The 24,348-nt window shown below is 42.0% G+C and overlaps 1 protein-coding gene across 1 annotated transcript; it reads left to right on the top strand.

The window, feature by feature from the left end:
- Positions 1 to 217: 217 nt before the first annotated feature.
- On the top strand, positions 218 to 19,259 carry ALKBH3 (alkB homolog 3, alpha-ketoglutarate dependent dioxygenase). Its single transcript, XM_083752674.1, has 10 exons — positions 218 to 319; positions 1,611 to 1,741; positions 3,776 to 3,891; positions 5,272 to 5,306; positions 5,516 to 5,563; positions 6,342 to 6,445; positions 7,874 to 7,962; positions 9,788 to 9,997; positions 15,607 to 15,705; positions 16,272 to 19,259. Exons 2-10 carry the CDS (start codon positions 1,663 to 1,665, stop codon positions 16,362 to 16,364), a joined length of 873 nt encoding a protein of 290 aa, XP_083608800.1. The 5' UTR covers positions 218 to 319; positions 1,611 to 1,662; the 3' UTR covers positions 16,365 to 19,259.
- Positions 19,260 to 24,348: the final 5,089 nt, after the last annotated feature.

Raw genomic sequence — 24,348 nt, 5'->3', positions numbered from 1 at the left:
AGGCTGTTGCTTGCTGGGGCTTCCCCTATGCTATGCTATGCTAGGCTAGGTAGGCCGGCGGGCTTTCTGCGGCAGGGCTCCTTCGCCCATCCGGACCTTACTCGGAGGTCCCGGTGTCAGCAGAGGGGGCGGGGCCTACGCAAGGAATGGTCTGGCGTGCGCGGGGGGGGGGGAGGCGCCTGACGGTTCCCATTCGCGCAGCGGGGCAGAAGGGGGCGGGGGCTTTCCTGAGCATGCGCGCGCAGGCGGGGGGGGGGCTGCCTCTTTTACCGCAGGTGTCTGGCGGAGGAGGAGGGAGCTGCTGTGTTTTGTGCCGCCGGTGAGTGGGAGCTCCGGTGACGGCGGGGGGCGGGAGGGATGGTAGTTAAAAGGAGGGCGGGAAGAAAGGAGAGGTCGGAAGAGCGCGGAGGTTCGGTGGGTGGGCTTTAGGTAGGCCGAGTTGTGAGGAAATAAAAGAAAGGCGGCCTTGCTGCCGCTGCTTATGCCCTGAATTTTGCTTCAGGAAGGGGAGACGCCATACATACATACATAAATCTATGCGCGCGCGCGTGTGTGTTTATTTATACACACACAGAGACCCCGACCGCGTTCTCTGCCTCCCTTCCTCAGGCTGCAGCGTAGTTCCGAGCGTGCACGGGTTTCGCTCCGGTGTATGTTTCGCCTCTTCTGAAGAGATTTAAAGGGGGGGGGGGTCCTGCGTCTTCGAGGCCAGGCCGCTGACAGTGCAGGAAGTCCCACTGGATTCAATGGGAGATCACTTCCAGGTTGTCGGCTCCGTAGCTGTGCTGCTGCTGCTACTACTGCATCTTCCAAAGCAATAGTTCTCCCCGAGTATTTTTGTTGTTGTTTGTAGCTAGATTTATATATTGCCTTCACTCCCTCCAGGAGCTCAAGGTGTGGCGTGCACGCTTCTTTCCCTCTCCCATTTATTTTCACTGGCCCAAGGTCACCCAGTGAGCTCCATGGGCTGGATATGAATCCTGATCTTCCAGGTCTGAGTTCGACACAGTAACCATCACACATTGGGAACTGAGAGTAGGTTGCCTGAGGCCGTGCAGCGTGTTCATGAATGAACCTACATATATCTGCCCAGAAGTAATTTACCCTTGAGTTTAATAGTGCTTACTTTCCAGGTAAGTAAAGTCTTAAGGCTGCCACATTCACATCATACATCTTAAGCACTATGATACTCCTTTAAACAGTCACGGCTTCCCCCAAAGAATTCTCAGAGCTGTTTGTTATATGTGCTGTGAATTGTTAGTGGAGCCCTATTTTTCTCATTGAGCTACAGTTCGCAGAGTGGTTTAGTAATCAGTCCCTCTTCACAGGGAACTATGGGAATTGTAGTTCTGGGGGGGAATAGGGGTCTCCTAACAAAACCCTTAGCAAACTACAGCTCCCAGAATTATTTTTTTTAGGAGGGGAACCATGATTGCTTAAAATCGTATCAAAGAGCTTTATATGTATGATTTGAATGTGGCCCAAGTTAACATTTGAACTGGGGTCCTGTGGCTTATAGACAGGCTATTATCTGCTATGTTCTATCACCTCTCTAGAATTCGTGGATATCTTAATGTGCTTAATTATCATTCCTTTATATTTTAAAACAGAAAAGAAAACTAAATCCTTTGCAACAGGGTCTGGAAGATACTCTAAAGGATAATGGAAGATAAAAGGCAAAGAGCCAGAGTGCAGGGGGGCTGGGCTGGACCAGTTAATAACAGAGCAGCTTCTCGTGCAGGCAAGATCATGTTTTTGTTTTTATATAGATGTATATAATTGAACAAAATTAAAAGTGTCTGGTTTTCTTTACTAGTCCTAAGCTTGGATCTGTATAATGTTCTTAAGCCCCTTAACCTTAGGGGATAATCCTTATTAATACAACTTTGTAGACTATTACCAAAAGGCATGTTGTATCCTCTATCCTGCTCCTTGTATAAGAAAGCATGCACCATTCCAAACCAGATGAAAGAAAGAGAATGGAATAATCTTCTTTGTTCTTCGGGCCTTGGGCCCCAACAGGTCTGTATGCTTGGTTTGGTGGCATCTCTTCCTGCTTTTCAAATAGGACTACAAGTTCCACCTACAGCACAATATGTGGTGATCATTCTGCTGAATTTCTGTCCAAAAATGAGTAGAGTTTGACTGGGTGGTTGGCATAGGGTGTGCTCTGTGTGTATGAGAGAGAACTTGCTGTTCAAAAAGTCAGTGGATCTAACATTTTCCTCTGCCATTCCAATATCTGGGGTTCTGCTTAATAGATGCTGCTCCAATTTTTCCTAAGAAGTTTTCCTGAGGTAAATAGCATAAGTTAGTATATTAACTGCCTAAAGTTAGTAAGCACACTGATTTAGGTCTGCCTGAAGATATGTGTGCATAAACCTTTATGCTTCCTAGGGATAAACATCTGAAGTAAAAAGACAATTACAAGACTGATTTCAGGTTTGAATAGTATATGCATTCAAGGTACCCAGAGTAACCTTTCATTCTTTCTTTTGCATTATGTATAACTTGGTTTACCATAGAATTACTATTTGTCTGTTATATTAAAAGTACAGTTTATTCAGGTACATGAAATACTGCATAAAATTTAATTAGGCTTTCTTTATAAGCTATCAGTTTCATTTTCTTCATATTTGTCAAATTTACCATGCACTTCTAAAAACAAGGTTTGCCCAGACTGAAACCAGCTTCTACTCTTTCACATGCCAGCTTATTTCTTGATTTGATACACGTATTTCCAAACATTTCCCAGTTTCTTTCACATGCTGCAGAAGATGGAGAAATCTGAAGTAGGTAAGAAGGAAGAGGCTATGTTGTGAAAAGGCTTTGCCACAGCGTTGCAGGAAGTATATGCTTGGTAGAATTCCAGATTTCCTTCCTTGGCTAGATACCTGAAGGTATTCTGCAACATTTGAAAGCACCTTTCCAATATCAAGTCCTAAGTGTGCTGCTTGTTTTGTCAAATTCAGAAGTAGTGCTATCATCACTTACATTTCTGCCTTTGCATCTTGGATTCAACAGATTTGTGACAGCTTGAATTGGTAACAAAATTAGGTTGCCCTGTATGTTGTCCCACCCCCAGTTCTTGTAAGACATATTCAGGAAGACAAAAAGAGATTCACCAACTATGCTAGCTAGAAGAGGGCCACAAACAAAGGAGGCTTGTGACAATGAAGGTTCCCCATAAGTGGCAGAAACATGTCTTATTGTTGCATTTGAAAGTTGTACTCTGATCAAATAATGGAATTGTAATGATCAAATATTGAACATACGCTTATATAAAAGTCTTTTCTGTTACAGTTTTAGAAATAATTTCGGCAAAGAAATATATAAACACATTGTCTCAAACATTTTGTTCAACGTTGTAAAAGAAAATATTTCATAATCCAATTTTATCTCCATTTTGTGGGGGGTATGGATGCTTTAGGGGGGAAAGGGGGGTGATAGTTCCTCCGCCCAAATGTTTGCTAGGCTTTCATGTCTCTGCTTGTATTATACCTAAAGGGTATAGAAGGAAAGCTTCATCTTGTAGTTATTTACATGGGCAGGCTTTGAAGATCTAGATACATGGCACTTGTGCAGTGGATTTTTTATTATTATTTCACATACAGTTCTCAAAAAAATGGTATGTTCTTTGTGAAGGGATTTAGGATCTTTGGCTTTGGGAATCACTCTCAAAGCTACATTTCTGACGGTCTGTTTAAAAGTGTACCAGAAATACCAAGTAATGTGTATTAACTGATTTGGCTGGTTCTTTCTCTTTCTATCTTAGCTTCTGGAACTTCCAGCCGTAGGAACCAAGCCTTTGCAAGCACAACACAGTCCCGGGTGAGAAGAGAGGAGCAGCTTCCATCTGAAAGGCAGTTTGTTTTTAAAGCCCCAGAAGAGGTAGAGATTAAATAGCTGAATCCTGACAAGACAGAAATGCTGTGCTAGGGTCTGGGTATAAGGTATTCAATCTGTTCTTGAAGGGGTTGTACCCCTCTTGAAGGAGCAGGCTTGTTTTCTGGGTCTGCTCATATATTTGGCATTGTCACCAGAGGCTCAGGTGTCCTTAGTGGATGGGGAAAGCTTCTGGCCACAATAATCCGTGCTCTGATAACCTCCCAGTTAGATTACTGTAATGTAATCTACAGGGACGCAGGTGGCGCTGTGGGTTAAAGCCTCAGCGCCTAGGACTTGCCGATCGAAAGGTCGGCGGTTCGAATCCCTGCGGCGGAGTGCGCTTCCGCTGCTCGGTCCTAGCGCCTGCCAACCTAGCAGTTCGAAAGCACCTCCGGGTGCAAGTAGATAAATAGGGACCGCTTACCAGCGGGAAGGTAAACGGCGTTTCCGTGTGCGGCTCTGGCTCGCCAGAGCAGCGATGTCGCGCTGGCCACGTGACCCGGAAGTGTCTCCGGACAGCGCTGGCCCCTGGCCTCTTAAGTGAGATGGGCGCACAACCCCAGAGTCTGTCAAGACTGGCCCGTACGGGCAGGGGTACCTTTACCTTTAATGTAATCTACAATCTCATAGGGTTGCCCTTGAAGACTCCTCAGAAACCGCAGCTAGCACAAGATACAGCTGCTCAGTTGCTGAGTGAAGTAATCAGTTGGATCCAAATTTAATTTTGTTCTTAAACAATTACATTGACTGCCTATACTTTTCTGGTCTGAGTTCAAGATACTGCTGATGACTTACAGTGCCTTAAGTAACTTGGGGCTGGCATACTTGAAGTATAGCCTCTCCCTATATAGTTCTGCCTTGGTGTTAAGATCTACCAGGAAGCTCTTCCTTAGCAAGCCACTGCCGGAATCATACGTTAAGCATTGATGTCGCAAAGGGCCTTCTCAGTGGTGGCACCTTGGTTGTGGAACTCCCCTCTGAATTTCAGCATGGTCTTACTCCTTTTTTTCCATTTAGACTCCAGCTTAAAACATGGTTGTTCACTTAGGCCTTGGGAGGTTGTTAATACTCAGTTGGATTTTGTAGTCTACCATTTAATGATGAATTGTACTGTGAATTTTATTCTGTTCATGTTTGCTATGGATTGTTATTTCTAACTGCGGTTTTACCGTTTCCTGCCTGAGTACCTTGGATGAAGGACGAGCTAGAAATATTTTAAATAAATAACATATACTGTCCAGCTCAAAGGCTGGCAATGCTGCTTACAGTAACCAATCCATGAAAACACATGCAGGATTATTACTGGGTTACCAAATTACCCCTTTTTAGCTGACTTACTTGAATGTGCCTGCTGTACAGAATGTTGTTGTTTTTCCCCCTTAGGTGGTGCGTAGACCCCCAGAGCCCAAAAGAATAGAGTAAGTACAACTTGAATTCATTGTAGAATAAGGTGCTCTTCTGACATATAGTGATATGGACAACACCTTCTCTTTCATATTAGCTTTTCCACGGCAAAAGAATGGCCTCAGTGGTCATTTAGTAGACTTTCTTTCCCTAGCCCTTTCCCTGAATCACGTATGCCTGCTCAACCATACCTGTCTGATTTTCTCTTCCTCCTTGTTCTTAGGAATCAGGGTGTGTATGAGATCAGCACATCGCCATCAGGAATATCTCGGTAAGCAGATAAAAACTCTCCTTTGTTATTATTGCAGAATAATGCAGTTGGATTCTGGCCAGTACTGAATTGGCTGGCGCATTGGTGCTACAGAAAGCGTGTACTTCAGTGCACTGAATGTGGACTATGCTAGACAGTAATAGAGGGAAAGGCTCTTGCTTCCCAAGTTTTACTTGCATATTACCTGAATGACTGGAAGCAGAAATGGCTGGAAAATCTCTGAGCTAGCTACTCCACTGATCTTCCTGTGAATCACTGTATTTTCCTTATTTTCTCTTCAAAATATGGTCACTTTTTATCTATATATTCATTTATAAAACTATCTACCGCTATTTTATTAAAAATATCGAAGTGGTTTATAACAATGTCTATATACAATAAAAACAACGTGAAAGCTAAAATCAGAGATCATCAGCTAACTGTTAATGAAAGGAGCTTTCTTTTTTAATTGCCTGCATACGCTTGGCAGCATAGAAACATTTTCAAAAATATTCTTTGGATATGCCATAAAAGCTTCATTTTCGGTATCTAATGTTAGAGGTACTTTTCCAGGTTCCTACGGAAAAAAACACTGATAGCAAGCTGGTCTGTTGAAGATGTCTTAATAAAGTTTTTTGGTAAAGAGAGTTAAAAAAATCATAAACTGCTAACTAGCTTTGAATGACAGCCATGTGTCAAAGTTAGCACTTGCACTTAAACTGAAATGCATTTGTACGTTAAAATGCTTGGGAGACGGATCTCGCAATGCTCCTGTATAATCCAGTTTTTCCTGTGCTAGGATTCATTTGATTCCTGGCTTCATTGACTTAAACGAAGCAGACTGGATGTTTGAACAACTCCTCCAAGAGATCCCCTGGAGGCAGAGAACGCACATCAGGCAGGGTAATGGTACAGTCGTTCTCGTTTAACTGCCCACTTTTACTGTGGCCAGGCCTGCTGTTACCGTGGCGTCTGCCAGGACCCACTAGGCTGACACATTGCTTTAGCCCCAACCCCTTTTTTGCATTGTCACTGCTGGCTGTAGCAGTTTTGGAGTTGTTGGAAGCCCATGCACCCCTGGACGAGCTTACCTGGTGGTGGATGATGTGGGAGAGAAAATATTGTCGCTCCCGGCCCATTACAACTGCCTGCTTCTGGAGTAGAAAGCTGGTGGCTGAGGCCATGCAGCTGTGAAGGGTCCCAAGCAGTGGCAGTCACTGAGAGTGGTACCATTTGGAACAGGTCAAGGAGCACCAAGACCATTCTCGCTGTCCTTTCCTAGTCCTCATGTGGGCATTCTAAGGATGCTTTCCTGCATATTTTGAAAAATATTAGAATGCTCCTTCTATTCATCATGGCTTTGTTCGCATGTCACAGTAAGTCAAACGATGGCTTACTGGGGCTGCTCAGACATGCTGTCTCCCAGAGAGCAGCTTGAACCTGCTTTGTTCCTCCCTGGTGCTTTCAGCACAGTGTGACTGCTGAGCCAATGGTTTTCTAATAGCTTAGGATCACAGTTAACCACAATCTGTAGCAAAAGCGTGTCCTACAGTTAGCTGCCCCTTGAACAGGGCCTGACAATGAGATTTTGGGTTTGACACCAAGGCCATAATTTGTGCTTATCACCAAGGGTCAACAGTGGCTCATAGAGTTTGATAGGCTTTCCCTAAAGGAAAACCTTCAAATACATCTCCTAGTTGCAGCTGTGGTGTACCAATATATATTATTATTACTGCAGGCAGAAGTATGTTAGTTTTGTCCACTTGGGGGCAGTTGTGTTGTATCTTTTTATAGTCTTGTATTGCAAGCAAGATGACACAGCAGATAAAATGAACAGCCTACAAAATCTCTCCCTCAGCCACATCAAACATGTCCTGAAGTGCCTGCTTGATTCAATCACTGGCATCTTCAGGTAGGGCTGGAAATGCCTCTTTTTGAAACCCTAGATAACTGCTGCCAGTTATTGTAGGCCAGCCAATGTGATGTCCTCCAGTTGTTGCTGGACTTCAATTCCCGTCATCCCTTACCATTGGCCATGCTGGCTGGGGATGATGGGGATTGTAGTCCAACAAACATCTTGAGTGAACTATGATGGCTGCCCTTGATGTAGACCATATTCGGCTAAGTGGATCGATAGGCTTTCTTTCTCTGTGTAAGGAGTGTTTTTACTGATCTTTGAGTAAATGCAGAGAGAGTAATTGCAGATGGAACTGGGGAGGAGGAAACTTCATTTATCAAGCCAAGGATCTTTACCAAACTGTACTTTGGTCAATATATGGGTTACTTATATGGGGGTCACAGATATTTTGTTTTTCCTTTCTTTCTCTCTAGATCTGTCTTATGATGAACCCAGACTCACAGCTTGGTATGGTGAACTTCCATATACTTACTCCAGGCTAACAATGAAGGCAAATGCTGATGTATGTATATATGCCTGAACATGTGTACTTGCAGAAGTTAAAATAACTTTGCCTACATACAATACAGTATTTTTATCTGAATCTCACTATTAAAAGTGAGCAGTACAGCTGTTGTGATGCCGCACTGGGCTCTTTTGGAAGGATGAGTAGGATAGAAGTTTAATAATATGGTAGCCTGCTGACTTTTTCCATAACAACTGGACAGCAGTTACTCCTTGGCTACAGAAGAATGCCTGTTGCCTTCTGAGATTCTTTGTTCACTGAGCTCACTAACTGGAATGCTGCAGTGAAAGGGGGAAGTGGAGAGAGAATCATACAGCGATCAAAACACTTTGTATTCCTGCTGTCAGGTGACATGTTAGAATGGGAGATCAGGGTTAGTTCTCCCATCCCAGGTAGGATTTCCTCTACACTTGAATTTCAGCTGGCTTAAAATACGTCATTTTGCCTAGAGTACACCCTTGATATTGTGCTATTGATACAGCACTGTAAGTTCTTCATTAGGGGATCTCTTAACTTCTCCAGTTGTTCATTAGTTATGGGTCATGAAATTTTATAGGCTTGAAACTAGTTTAAATATTTTAGTGCAGGTGCACACATTCAGTGAGTTCTATGAGCAATTTACAGGCTCCAGGTAGGTGGTACATGATTATAAGAAAAATACTATGGTTGGAAAATACTATTGGTGTAATAATGCCAGGCTCTCTGATTTTCATGAAGGAGTTTATACTGGTATGTTAAGAATAGCACCTCTTCAGATTGTGAAAAACAAAAAAATCCCAGCAACTAAACTGGAAGAGGTTATGAATATGTGTTTTGAATCAAAATGAAAATAGCTTTTTTTTTTCTTTGCACATGTGACTTGCTCATGGAATTTTATTTTTAAATAAAGTTAAAAATACAGACAACAATAGCAGAGCTCACTATACAGCAAGAAAGGAATAAAGAAATGTGGTATAACATGTCTGAGAAGCAATTAGAATAAAATAGCGTAATAAGCATGGTAATATATGGGTGTTCCTAGTAAGCCCCAAAGAAGAATATGTAATGGATTCAGTTCTTGACAACTCTTAGAGGCTAAGCAACTTTTATTTCACTTTGATAATCTAATGTGTAATACATGTGCATGCCCCAAACATAGCAAAACCCATTTCTTACTCTCTAACAGTTTATTAACTTTTTCTGCTTTTTCTAGTTAAGATGCTTAATTGGGCCCCTTCATAGTCCCACTTATCTTCTACCATTTTCCTCACCATTTCCCCCTTTTTCAGTACAATACAACAAAATTATTGGAGGTGTGTTTGGCACAATGAAAATACAACACTTATTTGGCAAGGAGCATGTATTTGTGTGAGAAGTGCACAGATACCAGCACAGCTTCAAAACTGAAGTGCACAAGAGTGCCAGGTTACACATGCCCTTTCCTATCCTGCTGCATTTGGCTCTCTGTTTCACTGCCAATCTGGCCACATTGGCTGAAGCGTTGGAGTGGCATTATGAGGCCTTGGCTGATGGCATAGCTCCCAGGCATGTCTTTTAATGTCAGTTTAATGCATATGAACAAACTGCTGAGAACATGGCACAAGTTGGCGTGGAAAGTTCTGGAGAAGTTGATCCATTATTCAGTGTTCTCTAACAATGGATTGAGATCAGTTGGTCCTTTTGCCAGCTGTTCCAAGCCTTTCGATGCCCTGGAAATCTCCCTTCGATGCTTTGCATTTTTCTTTCATGCCCCCATCTCTCCCTCTGCATATGACTTGTACTTCTTCCCATGTTAATCCGGGTTTTTTCCTGTCCATTTTTTTCTGTGGGAACAAACTTTCAGTGGCACCCACTATTGACCATGCTGAAGGATCGCATTGAAGATTTCACGAAGCACTCCTTCAACTCTCTGCTGTGCAACCTATATCGAAATGAGAAGGACAGTGTTGACTGGCACAGTGATGATGAGCCTGAGCTGGGAAGAAACCCTGTCATTGCCTCCCTCAGCCTTGGTGCCACCCGGGTGTTTGAGATGAGGAAGAAGCCTTTGCCTGTAAGTGTGTTGGCTTTTCTACGTTGTAGGGAACTGTGTAAACCAGCTGAAAGGCCTTTACGGAGTTGACCTTGTATTTGGTTATTCTAAATTGCATAGTGTAACATGGTTTCTGTGCAGGTAGTCAGTAGTCCCTGGGCCATTGCTGCTGGTGGCATACAAGATTCTCTTCGTCCCCATTTTACTGTGAAGTAGGTTAGGCTGAGAGACAGTCACCCAGTGAACTTCATGGCTGGCTGAGGATTTGAACCCTGGTCTCCAGGTCTTTGTTCAACATGCATAACTATTACACCACACTTCTAGGGTGGGCTCAAAGAGCATTAACTCTTTAAAGCTAGTCTCAGCTGCTTCCTCAAATCTATTACTCTTGCTAGTATAGGAGTGATGATGTTGCCTGACGGTAGTGATTGTTTCTGTAGTGATGTAATAAGTACATTATTGTCTATGTACAGGCAACTCCCCACTTACACGTGCTTGACTCACGTGCAACCACATATACGAATGGGGCCAGGAAATAAATAATTTGATTTAAACTGCTAAAGGACGCTAAAAGGGCAAAAACAGCCTGAAAAGAGCGCAAAAATGGCACAAAAACAGTGGGGGAAATAGCAGTAGCTAGTAAGTGCTGCTGGTTTTTTAAAGGGTTTTCAGAAATTCGGAAGATGTTAGAGGCTTTTTAGATGGTGTTCCCCACTATATGCAATTTCATGTATACGCACAGTAACCGGGAACATAACCCCTGCTTAAGTGGGGTTGCATTAGTAAATACTGCAATTATGGATGCAAAAGAGGTCTCTGCTATGTTTTCAAATTTACTCACTAAGTTGGTTCAAAACATTGCATTACTTGGTCTCTCCCTGAAATAAAGTCTAATGGAAAACTTGTTTAGCTGCATTTTGCCTTGAAACAGTCGCTCTTTCAGCTAGCAAAAACCGTTTTAGGTTTCTTTCAGTCTGGGCAAGGAGTTTTGTGTGTAAAAGGCGCCGTGGGAACAAACTTAATCTGGAAGAAGTATAATTTTTTCACTGGCGATGGAATACTAAAGTGGTCATCCTAGATGTGTCCTATCAATCACTACTGGCATTTCTGATTATATGTTTAGTTGGAATTACTTTGCTCTGTAGTTTGGTTCTTTAGAGTTTATTTCTATACTTTCTTTCAGCCAATAAAGGTTTTCAAGGCAACTCATAAACTTTACCAAAGATACATAATTTAAGCCATAAAATGCAACTTACAAAAGTAGAATAAAACTAACAGCATAAAAAACTACTAAAACCTAAATATATAAATAAAATTTAGCTTGCGCCTTTAGTGGACAAAGGCATGAGTAGTTTTTATAGGAAATACTCTGGACCCTCTTCAGTTTTTTGTTCCTGCCTCCACCAAGCAGTCACAGTCCGCTTTGGCTTGCCTTACTCCTTCATCTTGGCTTAGCAATTTTCTTCTTCTGTTACTTCACTCTTTCTACTGTTCTTTCTTTGTAGAAATACAAAAGAAGAAGAAGGGGGGATTAGATTCCTCCCTCCTTTTCCTCCTCTTCTGAGAGGTGAGCACAAAGGGCTTGCCACCCATCTACAATTTCTTTCTTGTTGGGGCGAAGTGGTGGATGCTTCCACCTCCACTCTAGGAAGCATTGGATCGTCCTCTACAGCCCCACAGGCTTTAATTTTTAGCTGTTACAGAGGTGGCATCGGCTGGGGTGACTTCCATAGTGTCTTCTATAGTGACAGAGTGATTCTCCAGTTAGATCCTACCTTCCTTCCCAGGGTGCTGTCTTCCTCTCAGTCTTGCTTGGTTTGTAATGTTTATTGATTGGTTTTTATAAAGGCCCCATTCACATGGCCCAATGAGCCATAGTTAAACTTTTTAAAGTTGTTCTATCATTGCAATTAAGTGGTGTATAAATTTAATGAAACAAACAAACAAACCATGGTTTAATAGTGAATATGCTTCCTCCAGTGGCTTGGGTCTTTCCATGTAACACCTGCATATTTCAAGCACGTCATAGTATGGCTTGTTGTTTGGCCCAAATCAAGATCATGGTCTGTTTGTTTGAAACTAACCATGAGCAATAAGCCAGAAATCAATGTTTGTTCTATACTGAAGTGACAGACACACAAGCCCCTTAAGCAAGTTGGCATGGTGAATAGCCTGAGGCATTGATGCTTCTGTAAAATGCTGGATTTATGATCCAGAGTATTATTTAACACAGATATGTAACTGAGTCATTTGTGGCTCCTTGCAAAGTCTCTATACATGCGCTATTATGCACACACAGAGTATAGGGTTCTAAAAATTAGTGTGGATTCATTGCATGTATTATGTTCACTGTGGCTAATTTTGTAAAGAGGCCTTTAATTTTAGAAAGATCCTGGTATATCCAAGATTTTGGTTTAAGCAGTAGGTCCTAAGTTCTACAGAAACTCCCTGTTCCGTAGGGAAGTTTTGCTGCAGAGCCCTGCATTTGCTTAAGGAATTAGTCCAATGCAGTTAACCGACTAGCTTTAAATCTACACTGCAGTGTAAGCTATGAAACTGAACTATAATAGCTAGATGGCAGACAGCAGCTCTGCTGCTTTGCTGGTAACCAAGGAAACAGCTCCAAGGGGGGGGTGGAAGGAGGAGTTGGGTTATATATGTGTTAGATAACAATGTCCATGATACTCTAAGGATACAAAGAGCAAACATGGTTGGAAACTCATCCTCTGTTTAACTTTGTCCTTACAATGAGGCACTGAGCAAGGTCCAGTCCCCTGTGCTTGTAAGAATTATTCATTGTCTACAAAAGATAAAAGATATTTCAGAGAGCAGGAACTGTAGAGAAAGGCTCTTGCTTTGCTGATGAAGCATTAATAGTGCACTCCTGTACATGTTTCCTCAGAAGTAAGTTCCACTGTGTTCCCTAGAACTTACTCCCGGGTTGATGCCTTAAAAGGGAAAGTTGTTGTGGGTTCCCTGTAAAGGAAGAAATGGGGCAGTTTGAAGGGTCTAGGCTTCTAGGGTGAATTAATATAATGATGGAGTATTTCTGGAATTGCATTTTTTTCATTGTCATCTGCTATTATGGAGCAACATCTTGTGCCCGATCCCATGTTAGCCCTGCCATCAGTGGAAAATGGTATCAATCCAAATGTCAAGCATAAAGAGTTGATGGTCTTTCCTATGACAGCAGCAAGACAAGCGGCTACTTCCAATTGGGGGAAAACCACCCCTCTCCTCCACACAGAAACTTGGACCCAATATCTGTGGAATATAACACTTAACTCAGAATTGGAGGGTCATAAGAGGAATAAAAAAGAAAAATGGGTTTGACTCCATACGGTCTCCGCTTATATTGTTTATTAACAATAGTATAGTACTCTCCCTTCCCTCTTAGTCACAGCAGCCACTAAGGAAAAATTATCTTCACGCTTTAGATGAAGTATACCTGTAAGCCACTTTAGAAGATGTCTGCCATTCTGAGCACTTTCGGAGAAAAGCAGGATATAAGTAGTGGTGGTGGATATAAGTAGTGGTGATGGTGATTTTCTTGTGGCTAATAGTAATAGAATGCATGCATGATAACAGTGCAAAAATGGAGAGAATGGCTGGTTTGCTCTCTTACAGGGATGCAGTCATTTTGGATAAAATCTGCACTAGGTGCTTCCTATGTCAGCTAAATTGCTTTCTTAGATGACTGCTGCTCCGCCTCCCTCCCACCCCGATTGATGCCTGATAAAATATCCTGCCAAAGCCATCTGGGCAATTGTTTTGCTCAGACACATCATCCAGCCAAGTCTGTGCTGCACAGCACGTTGGCAACCTTCTTCTGGGCCAGATCATGCATCGTAGATGACTCTTTCATTGTTGACTTTCATTAATCAACACTAGCCCCAATTAAGGGTTATGCTGACCCTAAACTTAAAAAAAATAGTCTGAGATATATATGTTGGGAGGAGCACAATAGAATTGGCAGTGCTAGCCTGCTCCTATACCTCTGCTTATAACACAGATATACAGAGCCGTATATCTTTCCCCAATGTTTCCCCCCTTTCCATCACCAGCATCATTTCTCCACTGTACAGGTTGGTTTTAATTATTTGTTCATTACATTTATATGCCACCTTTTTCTCCAGGGAGCTCATGGCCATGTGGGGATTAAACCCTGGTCTCCCAGCTTTCAACAGTGGAAGTATATATTCCTGAGGTTCTCGGAGATGTGGGTAACCATTGTAAGAAACAGCATTTTAAGCATCAAGTGGATGCTACAAATACATGAATTTCAAAGAATGCCTTCAGTTTCCTTGATTTCTGCCCCCTGTCCAGGCCAGTTGCTGGATTTTACCCAGTAAACTTGTAGCCCTGCTTTGTGTTAATGCCATTGTTTATCCCCCAAGTTCAGTTTGTGAAAGGCAGCTGTTTCAGCTTTTCATGGGACATGTGATCCATTGCTTGTTCCCAGCATCACATTCAACTCTTTGATCTTGGGATTTTCTGTCAAACAAAAATTGGTAACCTTCGTCTTTGCCACTTCTCACAATCTGGTTTTGTGCCAAACATACTACATCTGACCCAAATATACTTTTCCAAAACACAAGTTTTGTGCCTGCTGTTTCCCAAGGACTAGTACAGATCAGAAATAGGGAACCTGCAGACATCCAAGCCCCATTGCTGAGCTTCCCATTCAAGAGCTCCAGATAATGTTCAAGATTCCTTGGAGCAGAACCTTGCTTGAAAAAGATTACTATAGTAAGTCAAAAACAGGGCCAGATACATTTAGGTACAGCAGGTTAGCTGTAAAAAAAGTGGATAGCAGTGCTGAGAATTAGATCAGGGAGGGAAACCTGCATTCCTTCAGATGTCATTGAGCTACAACCTCAATCATGGTTTTGGTAAACTGCCCCAAGAACCAATTTTTACTGAAAGTGTGGGGTATTAGTGCCTTAAACAATTGATCTGAATGTTGGCCATGCTGGGTGGAGCTGATGGGGGTTGTGGACCAACAAACCTGGGGGCCACAGCTTCTCCAGCTCTGCCTAACACATTCCACCTGACGAGATGGAGTTATCCCCTTCACACGCAGCAAGAGTTGATATACATACAGGCAGCTCCAATGTAGGTGCATCCAATTGACGTGTGCATTGTGCCAAAGTGACATAAAAATGGCAGAAATGGCCCTAAAAGAGTCAGGAAAGCCTTTGCAAGTGCAATCCTGAGATGCTTTCCACCAACCTTTGAGGCCTTGTGGAGAGTTAAGAGTTTGAGAAAATAGGTTTGGAGGGAGCGATTATGGTGGAATTTGGTGGTCTGGTAAGCGCTGCTGGTTTTTTCAAGGGTTCTTCAAGAGTTTCCATGGCATTAGAGGGTGTTTGCAGGCTTTCCCAATGGTGTTTCAAATCTACGTGTGCGATGTCTAAGAACATAACCCCCGTGTAAATTGGGAGTTGCCTGTAGTTGATACACTAGTGTGGTATAGCGGTTAGCATGTTGGATTAGGAACCATGGATTAGGTTCAAATTCCCACTAAGTAATGGAGCTTGCTGGAACACCTTGGGAAGTTTCTATCTCTCAGGCTAACATCGCTCAACTGTTAATTATACACTGGCTGTACATAATGTTTCTCTTCTCAGGAAGAAAACAACGACTTTACTTATGTGCAGAGGGTGCATATACCATTGGATCATGGGACGCTGCTTATGATGGAAGGAGCAGCTCAAGAAGACTGGCAGGTGAGACTGTTTAAACAGAAGTGGAAATAGTTCACCTCCCCCCTGAACTCCCCGGGGTTGGGTGCCATTTCTTCCCCCTGGATTTCTACAAGGCATAATCATTGGGGAACCTAAGATTGAAAGTGAACGAACAAATAAAATATCTTCAGGAGTGGGAATTATGGAGAGTTGTTTCCTATGGAATTGGACTGCTTCTTGTGCAACAGTCAACAATTCACAAAACTCCGAGATCTTACTTTATAATTTTATAATATCCTTTCTGATAAACCAGTAAGAGTGGGATAGAAACCTTGTAACACTTTGCTTAAATAGCACTGCGTGGCAATCTCATGTGGCAATAACGAATATTAATATTGGAGAAATAACTTTCAAAAAGCAAAGCAAAATGAAATTGAGCTTTTGTTGTTTGTATTGTTTAAAAAAAGCTTTGAAAAAGTATTTAGCCTTAAAAGTAAGTCCAGACTGAAGTTGTGAGATAGACAAGAATATAAATATTTTTGTATATACTTAGAGTAACGTTTTGTGTATGGATAGCAGATTAACTTTGTTTTGGTTCTTTGTTTCAGCATCGCGTACCCAAGGAATATCACTCCAGGGAAGCCCGTGTAAATCTGACATTTAGGACAATGTATTCAGACTCTGAGGCAATGCGCACATGAATGAAATGTTCTGTGGTACTGTGCTCTTGCTGTGAGGCCAGAGATTATTGCTGGTTTGGGTGAGAGAAGCCTGATTTCAGTTCAGTATTATGATGCCAGCATTTGAAGGGAGAGAAGAAAGAGGCTGCTATAATGAGAGCCTGTAACAGTTGCAAGTTCCCAGTGATGAGTGATGCCTTTTTCTAGTACTGTTTGCTAATGTGTAGTGCTTGGTGGTAAACTATTTTTGTTTTATTGAGAAACAAATTTCCCTGTAGAGCATTAATTTTAGTATGACTGGTTTGAATCAAATATCTTGAGCTCTTGCTAATCTGCAAGCACCACTTTTAACAAGTTTTCCCTCAGGCAAGCTGAGAGAGGATTTTCCTGACAGAGGAGAATGACTATATTTGGGCTTTTTGTTTGTACTGTGCTACATAAAAAAATGGTTATATGAATAAGAATCTTCTCAGTTAACCCCAGAGGGAATAATCAAATCACAACTTGAGGTACTGCAGTAGCACACATAAGGCCTGTCTCCCAAAAACCTGAAGTGTATGTGAGCACAGTATAAAGAACTGAGTCTCCTGAAACCATTAAATGCCCCAGTAATAGGATTTGGAAATGGTATCCCTGTCTTCAGAGCCTCGTGCTGTGCATACTGGTGCTCTCCATGCTGTTAATTGATAAATTGTTGAAAAATTCCTACTATCTCAACTTTATTCTCAAATGTATTCTACTGCATTTGGAGAGTGTCCTGGCCTCGCCTAGGAGCATCCTGCAGCACATTCTTCAAAAAAAAACACACCTCTGTATGTCTCAGAGTACCCTGGCATTGAAGATGCAGATAAGTGGCAAGAATTGCCTAATTGCACTGAAATGCATCTCACACAGCAGTGGAATGTATACACAGCTCCATAGTGGTTTGGGGGAAGCAAGGGTTTATACTGCTTATCTATAAATCACTGCTTCCCACCCTGTTCTTGGGGTCCATTCAGTATACTTTTCAAAGGCAACACATAATTGGCAGGTTGTAAGATTTGGGAATGATCCACCAAGACCAGTCTATGTCAGGGTAGGTAGCTTTTATTCTTGCAGAATCTTGCTTTGCTTGCCAATAGAACCCTGACTGCCACCAATGAGAACCAATTGCAAAATGGTGCCAGGCATAGAATTGCAGATTAAAGTGATCTGAGTACATACTCAGCCTAGGAATTGGTTTTCAGTGCCTGCGCTCACATACATACCCTTTCACAGGTAAATTGTCTCCTGTTTCCCAAAGCTTTCTTGATTTCAGTAACCTCACTTAGGGTGGAAAAAAGGTTTTTTACCATGACAAGCCAGAAACCCGTGCTGATCTTTGGATTACCTAGAAATCTGCCTGCAGATTCCAACCTGCTTTATGCTTGCCTTGATCTATTCCTGCTGCTTAGGGGTATGTTTCACTACCAATTCAATGGTAGCAATGAAGTTATCCAGCTTTTTTTTTTTCTTACTGCCTTGTGGTTATAGGTGTTAGTTGTTCATTGGCTGTGCATTACCCCTGTCTAAATACTGTCCACAGTAATTATTGAATCAGCAGTACTTGTAGGCTAGAATCTATGACTATGATAAGTTTACCTTAATGAAGGTTCTATGGAAGGAAATCTTGAAAAGGAGGTTCATGGGCCCCTGAACAGTGTTGGATGGGATTCTGGGGATGTTTGGGACAGGAAACATTCCTTCTGTGAACTATTAGCTTTAGGATCCAAGGCTCGTTTGTGCCACTTCTTTCCCCTAATGGTCCCTGTGCCTCACCCCACATTCTTATGGGACTGGGTTTGCCCATTTGGTGCCCTTCAAAGGTTGTTTGACTACAATGCCCATGAGCTGCTGCGAGCATGGCCAAGGGTCAGAGATAATGGGAGTTGCAGTCCAAAAACATTTGGAGAGCACCTTGCTCACTACCCTGGTGTAAGGATTGCTTTAGCGTCCATACTAGGGGCTAAATTAGATGGTATGTATGTTACATAGTTTGGCCCAGCTAATTTAAAATAAGCAATGGGGCCTGGGGAGGGAATACAAAACATGGCAGGAGGAGATGCTTTATCAAAATCAGCCTCGTCCTCTGTCCCCTAAGTCTACCCTTTGCAATAGGGGGGATACCCTTGAATATGTCTAAGTCCCAACTTTTCCATACTTATAGCATGGATAGAGAACCTATAACCATCCAAATGTTGTTAGGCTACACTACTATTGGCCATGCTGGCTTTGGCTGATGGGAGTTTTAGTCCCAACAGCATCTAAGTGGTCATAGGTTGCCCATTAGAGTGAGCATCCTCTGAGCACTGTAAACTGAGCCACCATCAAGAGGCATAGCCCCCATCACTGCTTTCTATATTGGTACCACATATTGGGTTTAAAAAGTCTTCCTTCAAATGCTGCCTTTGGACTGAGGCACTGTGCATGAAGATATGCAATCAACATAGGCTTTATTATTTTAATTATTTTAATGAGAAGTGTAACCTATATATGAAATGGGGAAAACTCCAGTTGTTTATTTCAAATATAGTTTGCAGCTGTTTCTATGGCAATTTGCTTATAAACAAGAATTTATTGGAACTGAAGGTATACAGAATCCTTCCATTAATTAAAGATTGAACTGATGGATGAGTTGTGTATGCTGTTCATATTGTGTGAGATAAAAATGTTATACTTGTAAGAAACACTCCACTGAAGATGTGTTCCTAGAAGGAACTTTGTAAGACGTTGCCATCTGTCAAGGGCTCTTGACTGTTTCAGCTTTAGAATAAGAGTTAAGTTGTACATGATGATGTTGTTTTTTTTAGTTCTTTTAAATTCTAAAACCCATCTGTCTCTGAATGCTAACATGATTCTTCATTGCCCCAAATTGAAACACGACATTTTGATACAAGATGTATCTGTTCAGAGTTTATAGCTTCTATTTCTTTTCAAACTGTAGAATTGAATGTGTTTGTGTGGCCCACTTAGCAGAACGACCCCACAATTCTCCTTGTGTGGTTGATCAGTTTTCAGGGATTGTTCTTGTTGAAGCTGTGTTGTAAGGCCAACAACAGAAGACACATAAGGATATATCCCGCTGGTCAGGAATTGGAAAACGGCATTGTAAGCACAGGAGAAGCAATGGCTCTTTGCTAAGGCTTCATACTAAGGCATGACTTCTGTAGCAAAGGAAACCACTTTGAGGTGGGTGAGTGAGGATGCTTCATGGTATTTTTTTGTTCTAAGTAGTAAATCCAGACTTTCTAGTTCTCCAGCTTCTCTACCACTTCCACTGCTCCTCTTGCTTTTCAAGCATTTGTGTTATCAGATTAATTCCTTTGAAATCACTCGTGTGTTTTTATCAAACTGCCAGGCTGGCACCATTCCATCCACTCCTGTTAAGCTTGTTCAGAGAACAGCCTGAGTGATCAATTTGGCCAAGTCACCTGATGTGCTACTGCAAGTGCCATAGATACCAAATGGCAGAAAAGAGGCTAAGGAGCGCTAGAACTAACTAAAACACAGCACTGCCTAGCCCAAGGCAGCATGTTTCCTCCCCTATGAATGGTAGATGACATGATGATGATGATGATGATGATGATGATGATGATGATGAGTACCTGTGCAGCCTAAAATATCTCATCAAGTACTAGCACCATTTGCTTAACTGAACACGTTGATAACTCACTTTGCCTTTTCTGGTCATAAACATTTTCAGCTTGGAAATAGAAGCTCTTTTACTGGTGTGATTTTGTGTGTGTTCTACTTTTAAATGCCCTGTTTCTATAGCAACACATTTTGTTTGCTTGAATTGTGGACCACTGCCGCACCCTCTCAAGCCGAAACCACTTCTGTGAATTTATGTGTCCCAAGGTTTTTCATATGAGCTGGGGCTGATTTTTGCTGCATTTGTTTGTTGCTAAATAAACAGTTATTCAGGCTTGACCTTTCCACTGAGAAAAACAAAAAAGGGACAAGCAGACATCTAAAATATTGAGGTCAAACTACACTTTATGCAGGAGACCTGTGGACTGGCTCTCCTGTTACCTTTTCACTTACCCCAAATTGCTTTTGAGCAGTAATGCTTGGAGAGAGGGTACTTAATCCTTTGGTGCCATTCTTCCCCACCAGCTGCTTCTACAAGTATTACACACCTGCTTCAGAAGTGACACCAAATATAACCCATTATTTTTCTCCCATAAAACTGAATGGTTACTCCCATATGGAGAAGTGGTTCCCCCCACAATGTGCTGTTTGGGGTTGTTTTTTTGGGGAGACACTGTGTGAGCAAAACCTATTTTCTGTTCTTCATGCTAGGTGGCCAGGCTGGCAGAGATTGTGCAAGAGTGTGCAATATCTATCTGCAGAGGCTTCCAGCCCTCTTCACTCTGCAGGTCTTCACAGTATATAAACCTTCCCTTCATCCTCTGCTCATCATAACAATGGGCACTTTGCCAGTTGTTAATAGTGTAGCAAACCACTGTATTGCCTAGCCACGAAATGCACAGCAGAGATAAACCAGTGGTTAAAGCATATGCTGAAGGCTCCCTAAACATAAAAGAGACAACCCTATGGTCTGTGATGGACATCAGAGAACAGGCTCTATGTATCTTGAGCTTGTGGAGGATGGTCAATGTCATGTTCAGAACTGGAAGCCTATAGGTAAAGCTGGTCCTGGGAGACCCATGTTGGGTAGCCTTTTCAAGTCAAACTCTGCATCAGTTTAATGGCCTGCTGTGAGAACTGCCTGTTCTGGAAAGCTGGAGCTAGTTGCTTTTCTCAGACAGGCTGACAAGGCAGCAGGAAGAAAATGGTCCCACACAACAGCCCAGTATGGAGCGAGGGAAATCTTGTCCATTGCTTCAGTGATAGCTGTTTCCTCCTATCAGGATAGTTCATGTTGTACAGGCTCCAACGAGAAAGGCTGAGGGTTGATTCTATCTTGATCAATGTGGCATTTGCTCTGGTTCACCTGAACACGTTGCTCTTCCCCTACTGTCACATCTCCAGCCGGCTCCTGGCTCTCTGCTAGCACAGAGATAAGAGCGATTGTTTGATTGGAGTAAGAATGTCTTGCTCTTGTTACAAGGATTACGTTGAAGCTGAGCTTGGCATTTGTGTTTGTTTCTTCTTTCCTGCTGGCCAGCATTAGCTTTGCAATAAAGCTTTCTTTGAGGATGTACTTGACTGAGCTGAGCTATTTTCCCCTTTTAAAGCAGACTATTTCAAAGGATGTAATTCAACTTTAGTCCTTGAAAGATGTTTCCCTAAACTACCAGACAGTGTAAGGCTCATTTTTACTCTGTCCTGCCTGAAGAGCAACACTGAGAAAGAGCAGGCATGTAGGTCCAGTCATGGGGCAGTATCGTTGCCTGGAAAGTTACTGGAATCCAGTATCAGAATGACTGCTACTGCTAATACCATCAAATTGAGAGAGAGAGAGAGAGAGATATGCTGTGCAGGTAAGGTGCACAGCACAGTCCTATGCAAAAAAAATGTTATTTTTTGACTAATTCTAAAATTGCCGTAAAGTTAAATTTGGATTCTAACTTCAGTTATGAACAAGGATGAAACATTTCCCTATAACTCTAATGGGCTTGCATGTCAGTTTCTGCCTATTTCACACTGTTGACTAAAGGATTCTGCTACAATCAAGACAAGAATTTTGAGGGAAAAGACATCCATGGTTGCTTCTGGAGTTCCTTTTCACCATTTCCCCCCTTCATACACTTCAGTGGGGTAAAAGAAATGTCTTGCCATGCTTGGACTGTTACAGAACAGTCTTGAAGCTAGTTGCATAGTATGAAACTATGTGGACTAATAGAATGATTTGATTACAAATGATGCTGATCTGCTGAAATTAAGCACATTTGGTTCTGGGAGTTTCCTAGGTGGGAGTTTAATTGAAAACTATATGTTAAGCTCCTTCAAGCCTTTGGAAGTGGGTGGTGATTGTAAGTGTTAGAAATGAATGAGTAGTGCTGATCAGAATGAAAATGACTGCTTTGCTCCATGGCTGCAAGGGAATCCAGATTCAGAAGGCACTATTTTATGTAGCTGTTACCTTTTAATTTTTATTTTAAAATCATGTTCAGATACAACATGATTGGTTTTTTTAAAAAATGTTCCAGTTGCTTCTGTTTGCTGGAAGTACACTTGTACCATGTGCCCTGAATTATTGAGAATGCAGTATGCCATTGATGGTTTAGCAGAAGAGCTGCTATTCACTCTGACATCTGTCAGCAAAATGAACTGAAATATATCAGTAATTTGCTGTGGCAGGGTCTGTACTGAAACATTTCATTTTCATTGTTCAGAAACAAACATCTCAGCTTTGTCTCTGTACAGGAAACACTCGTCCTATGATGCTGCCACTTGCATAATCATGTACTGCTTTTACTTTACTGGTTTTAATAGGTGTTTTTTAAAAATATGAATCGAGACTTCACTGCCATATATATTAAGCACTGAGATAGGAATTTTATGGTCTTAGATATATGGCAATGTTCATAACCGCACATACATAGGTCAACACAGGAAGGCCAACCTGGAACAGTTTTGATTCTTAAACTGCCCAATGTTTTCTCTGCAAGGTCAAACTGGAAAAGTCTCCCCATTGTCTCTTTCTTCACAAATCCTGTCTTAAGGACACATTTAAGATATGAATAAGGTGTGAGCCTGTGACCTGGCCCAGGAAATAAGTATTTTACAACTACAAAAGAATGGCCAGGCTCCCCAGGAAATCCAATCAAGTAACCTGCCAGACAGGAGATAAACAAGGACAAGAGAAAAACATTTAAATTTCTGTGATGTAGGTGGGATGTATCTGAGGGGTGGTCTTAGGTTACACCCCTTCTGTGATGTATGCATAATGTTTCTGGGGGTGGTCTTGATCTAGAGGATGGGAATTTCAAAAGTCTTTATAAGCCCTTGCACAGCAAATTTGGGGGTCCTCTTCCTCTCCTGCGTGTGAGGGGAGCACCCTGTTGCAACAGATCAATAAAGATCAAGCTTACTAGCTGCTTTGCTTCTCAATATTCTCTGGTTGGCCTCTGTTATTTTCTCCTACCGATAGGGAACCTATGTAAGGACTCTATATGGGCTCTTGGATACCCCATAAGGGAAAAGGGCATATTTTTATTTACAACAGCACACAAATGCCATTTAGTGCCCATCTTCTGCCTCCCCCCCCATTTCAGTGGAAGGAGTTTCATATAGATTAGAATCATAGTTGGAAGGAAATTAAAGCCCTCTCCACTGTACCATATCTCATGACTGTCCCTCATTGAAGATTTCTATACAGATTATTCCAGTTTTGAAATTCATCCAAAATACAAATGGTGCTATAAGCGGCAGGCTACCATGAGTGAGAGTCAGCATTCCAGAAGTGTCCACAAGGAAGACATACAATAGATCATGGGTAGGCAAACTTAAGGTCTGGGGGCCGAATCCGGCCCAATCGCCTTCTCAATCAGGCCCGCGGATGGTCTGGGAATCAGCATGTTTTTACATGAGTAGAATGTGTCCTTTTATTTAAAATGCATCTCTGGGTTATTTGTAGGGCATAGGAATTAGTTCATTTCCCCCAAAAAAATATAGTCCGGCCCCCCAAAGGGTCTGAGGGACAGTGGACCGGCCCCCTGCTGAAAATGTTTGCTGACCCCTGACATAGATTATTATTTATATGGTGCATTTGTTTCTCACCAATTTTTCAAAACACTCGAACATGCACAGCGATTTCTTTTTCATTCTCATGTATCAGTTTTTTGTGGGGAGAAAGGTAGGCTCAAAACATAACTATATAACCCTATATCCTAAGATGTTTTCTGAAAGGAGGACTATGAGTATGTTCCATCATATTGAACTTTGGGGTTTTTTTAGCTTCTCTCTTTGCCACTAGATTCAATTAATTTTCCCTAGAGACGATTGGTAAAATAGATGCGGTAGATAGTTTGACACAACTATCTCCCAACTGCCACGAAATATTTATTCCATAAAAGTG

This window comes from Podarcis gaigeae (assembly GCF_964106915.1).
Source record: "Podarcis gaigeae genome assembly, chromosome: 1".
NCBI lineage: Eukaryota > Metazoa > Chordata > Lepidosauria > Squamata > Lacertidae > Podarcis > Podarcis gaigeae.
The sequence above is the reverse complement of the archived record's forward strand: the minus strand, read 5'-3'. Positions and strand labels throughout refer to the sequence as shown.

Excerpts from the sequence above, each read along its gene's own strand:
- ALKBH3 (XM_083752674.1), top strand. The coding sequence starts at position 1,663 with ATGGAAGATAAAAGGCAAAGAGCCAGAGTGCAGGGGGGCTGGGCTGGA. Across the intron at positions 3,892-5,271 it reads TTTTTAAAGCCCCAGAAGAG|GTGGTGCGTAGACCCCCAGA; the intron begins GTAGAGATTAAA and ends TTTCCCCCTTAG. Across the intron at positions 6,446-7,873 it reads GAGAACGCACATCAGGCAGG|ATCTGTCTTATGATGAACCC; the intron begins GTAATGGTACAG and ends CTTTCTCTCTAG.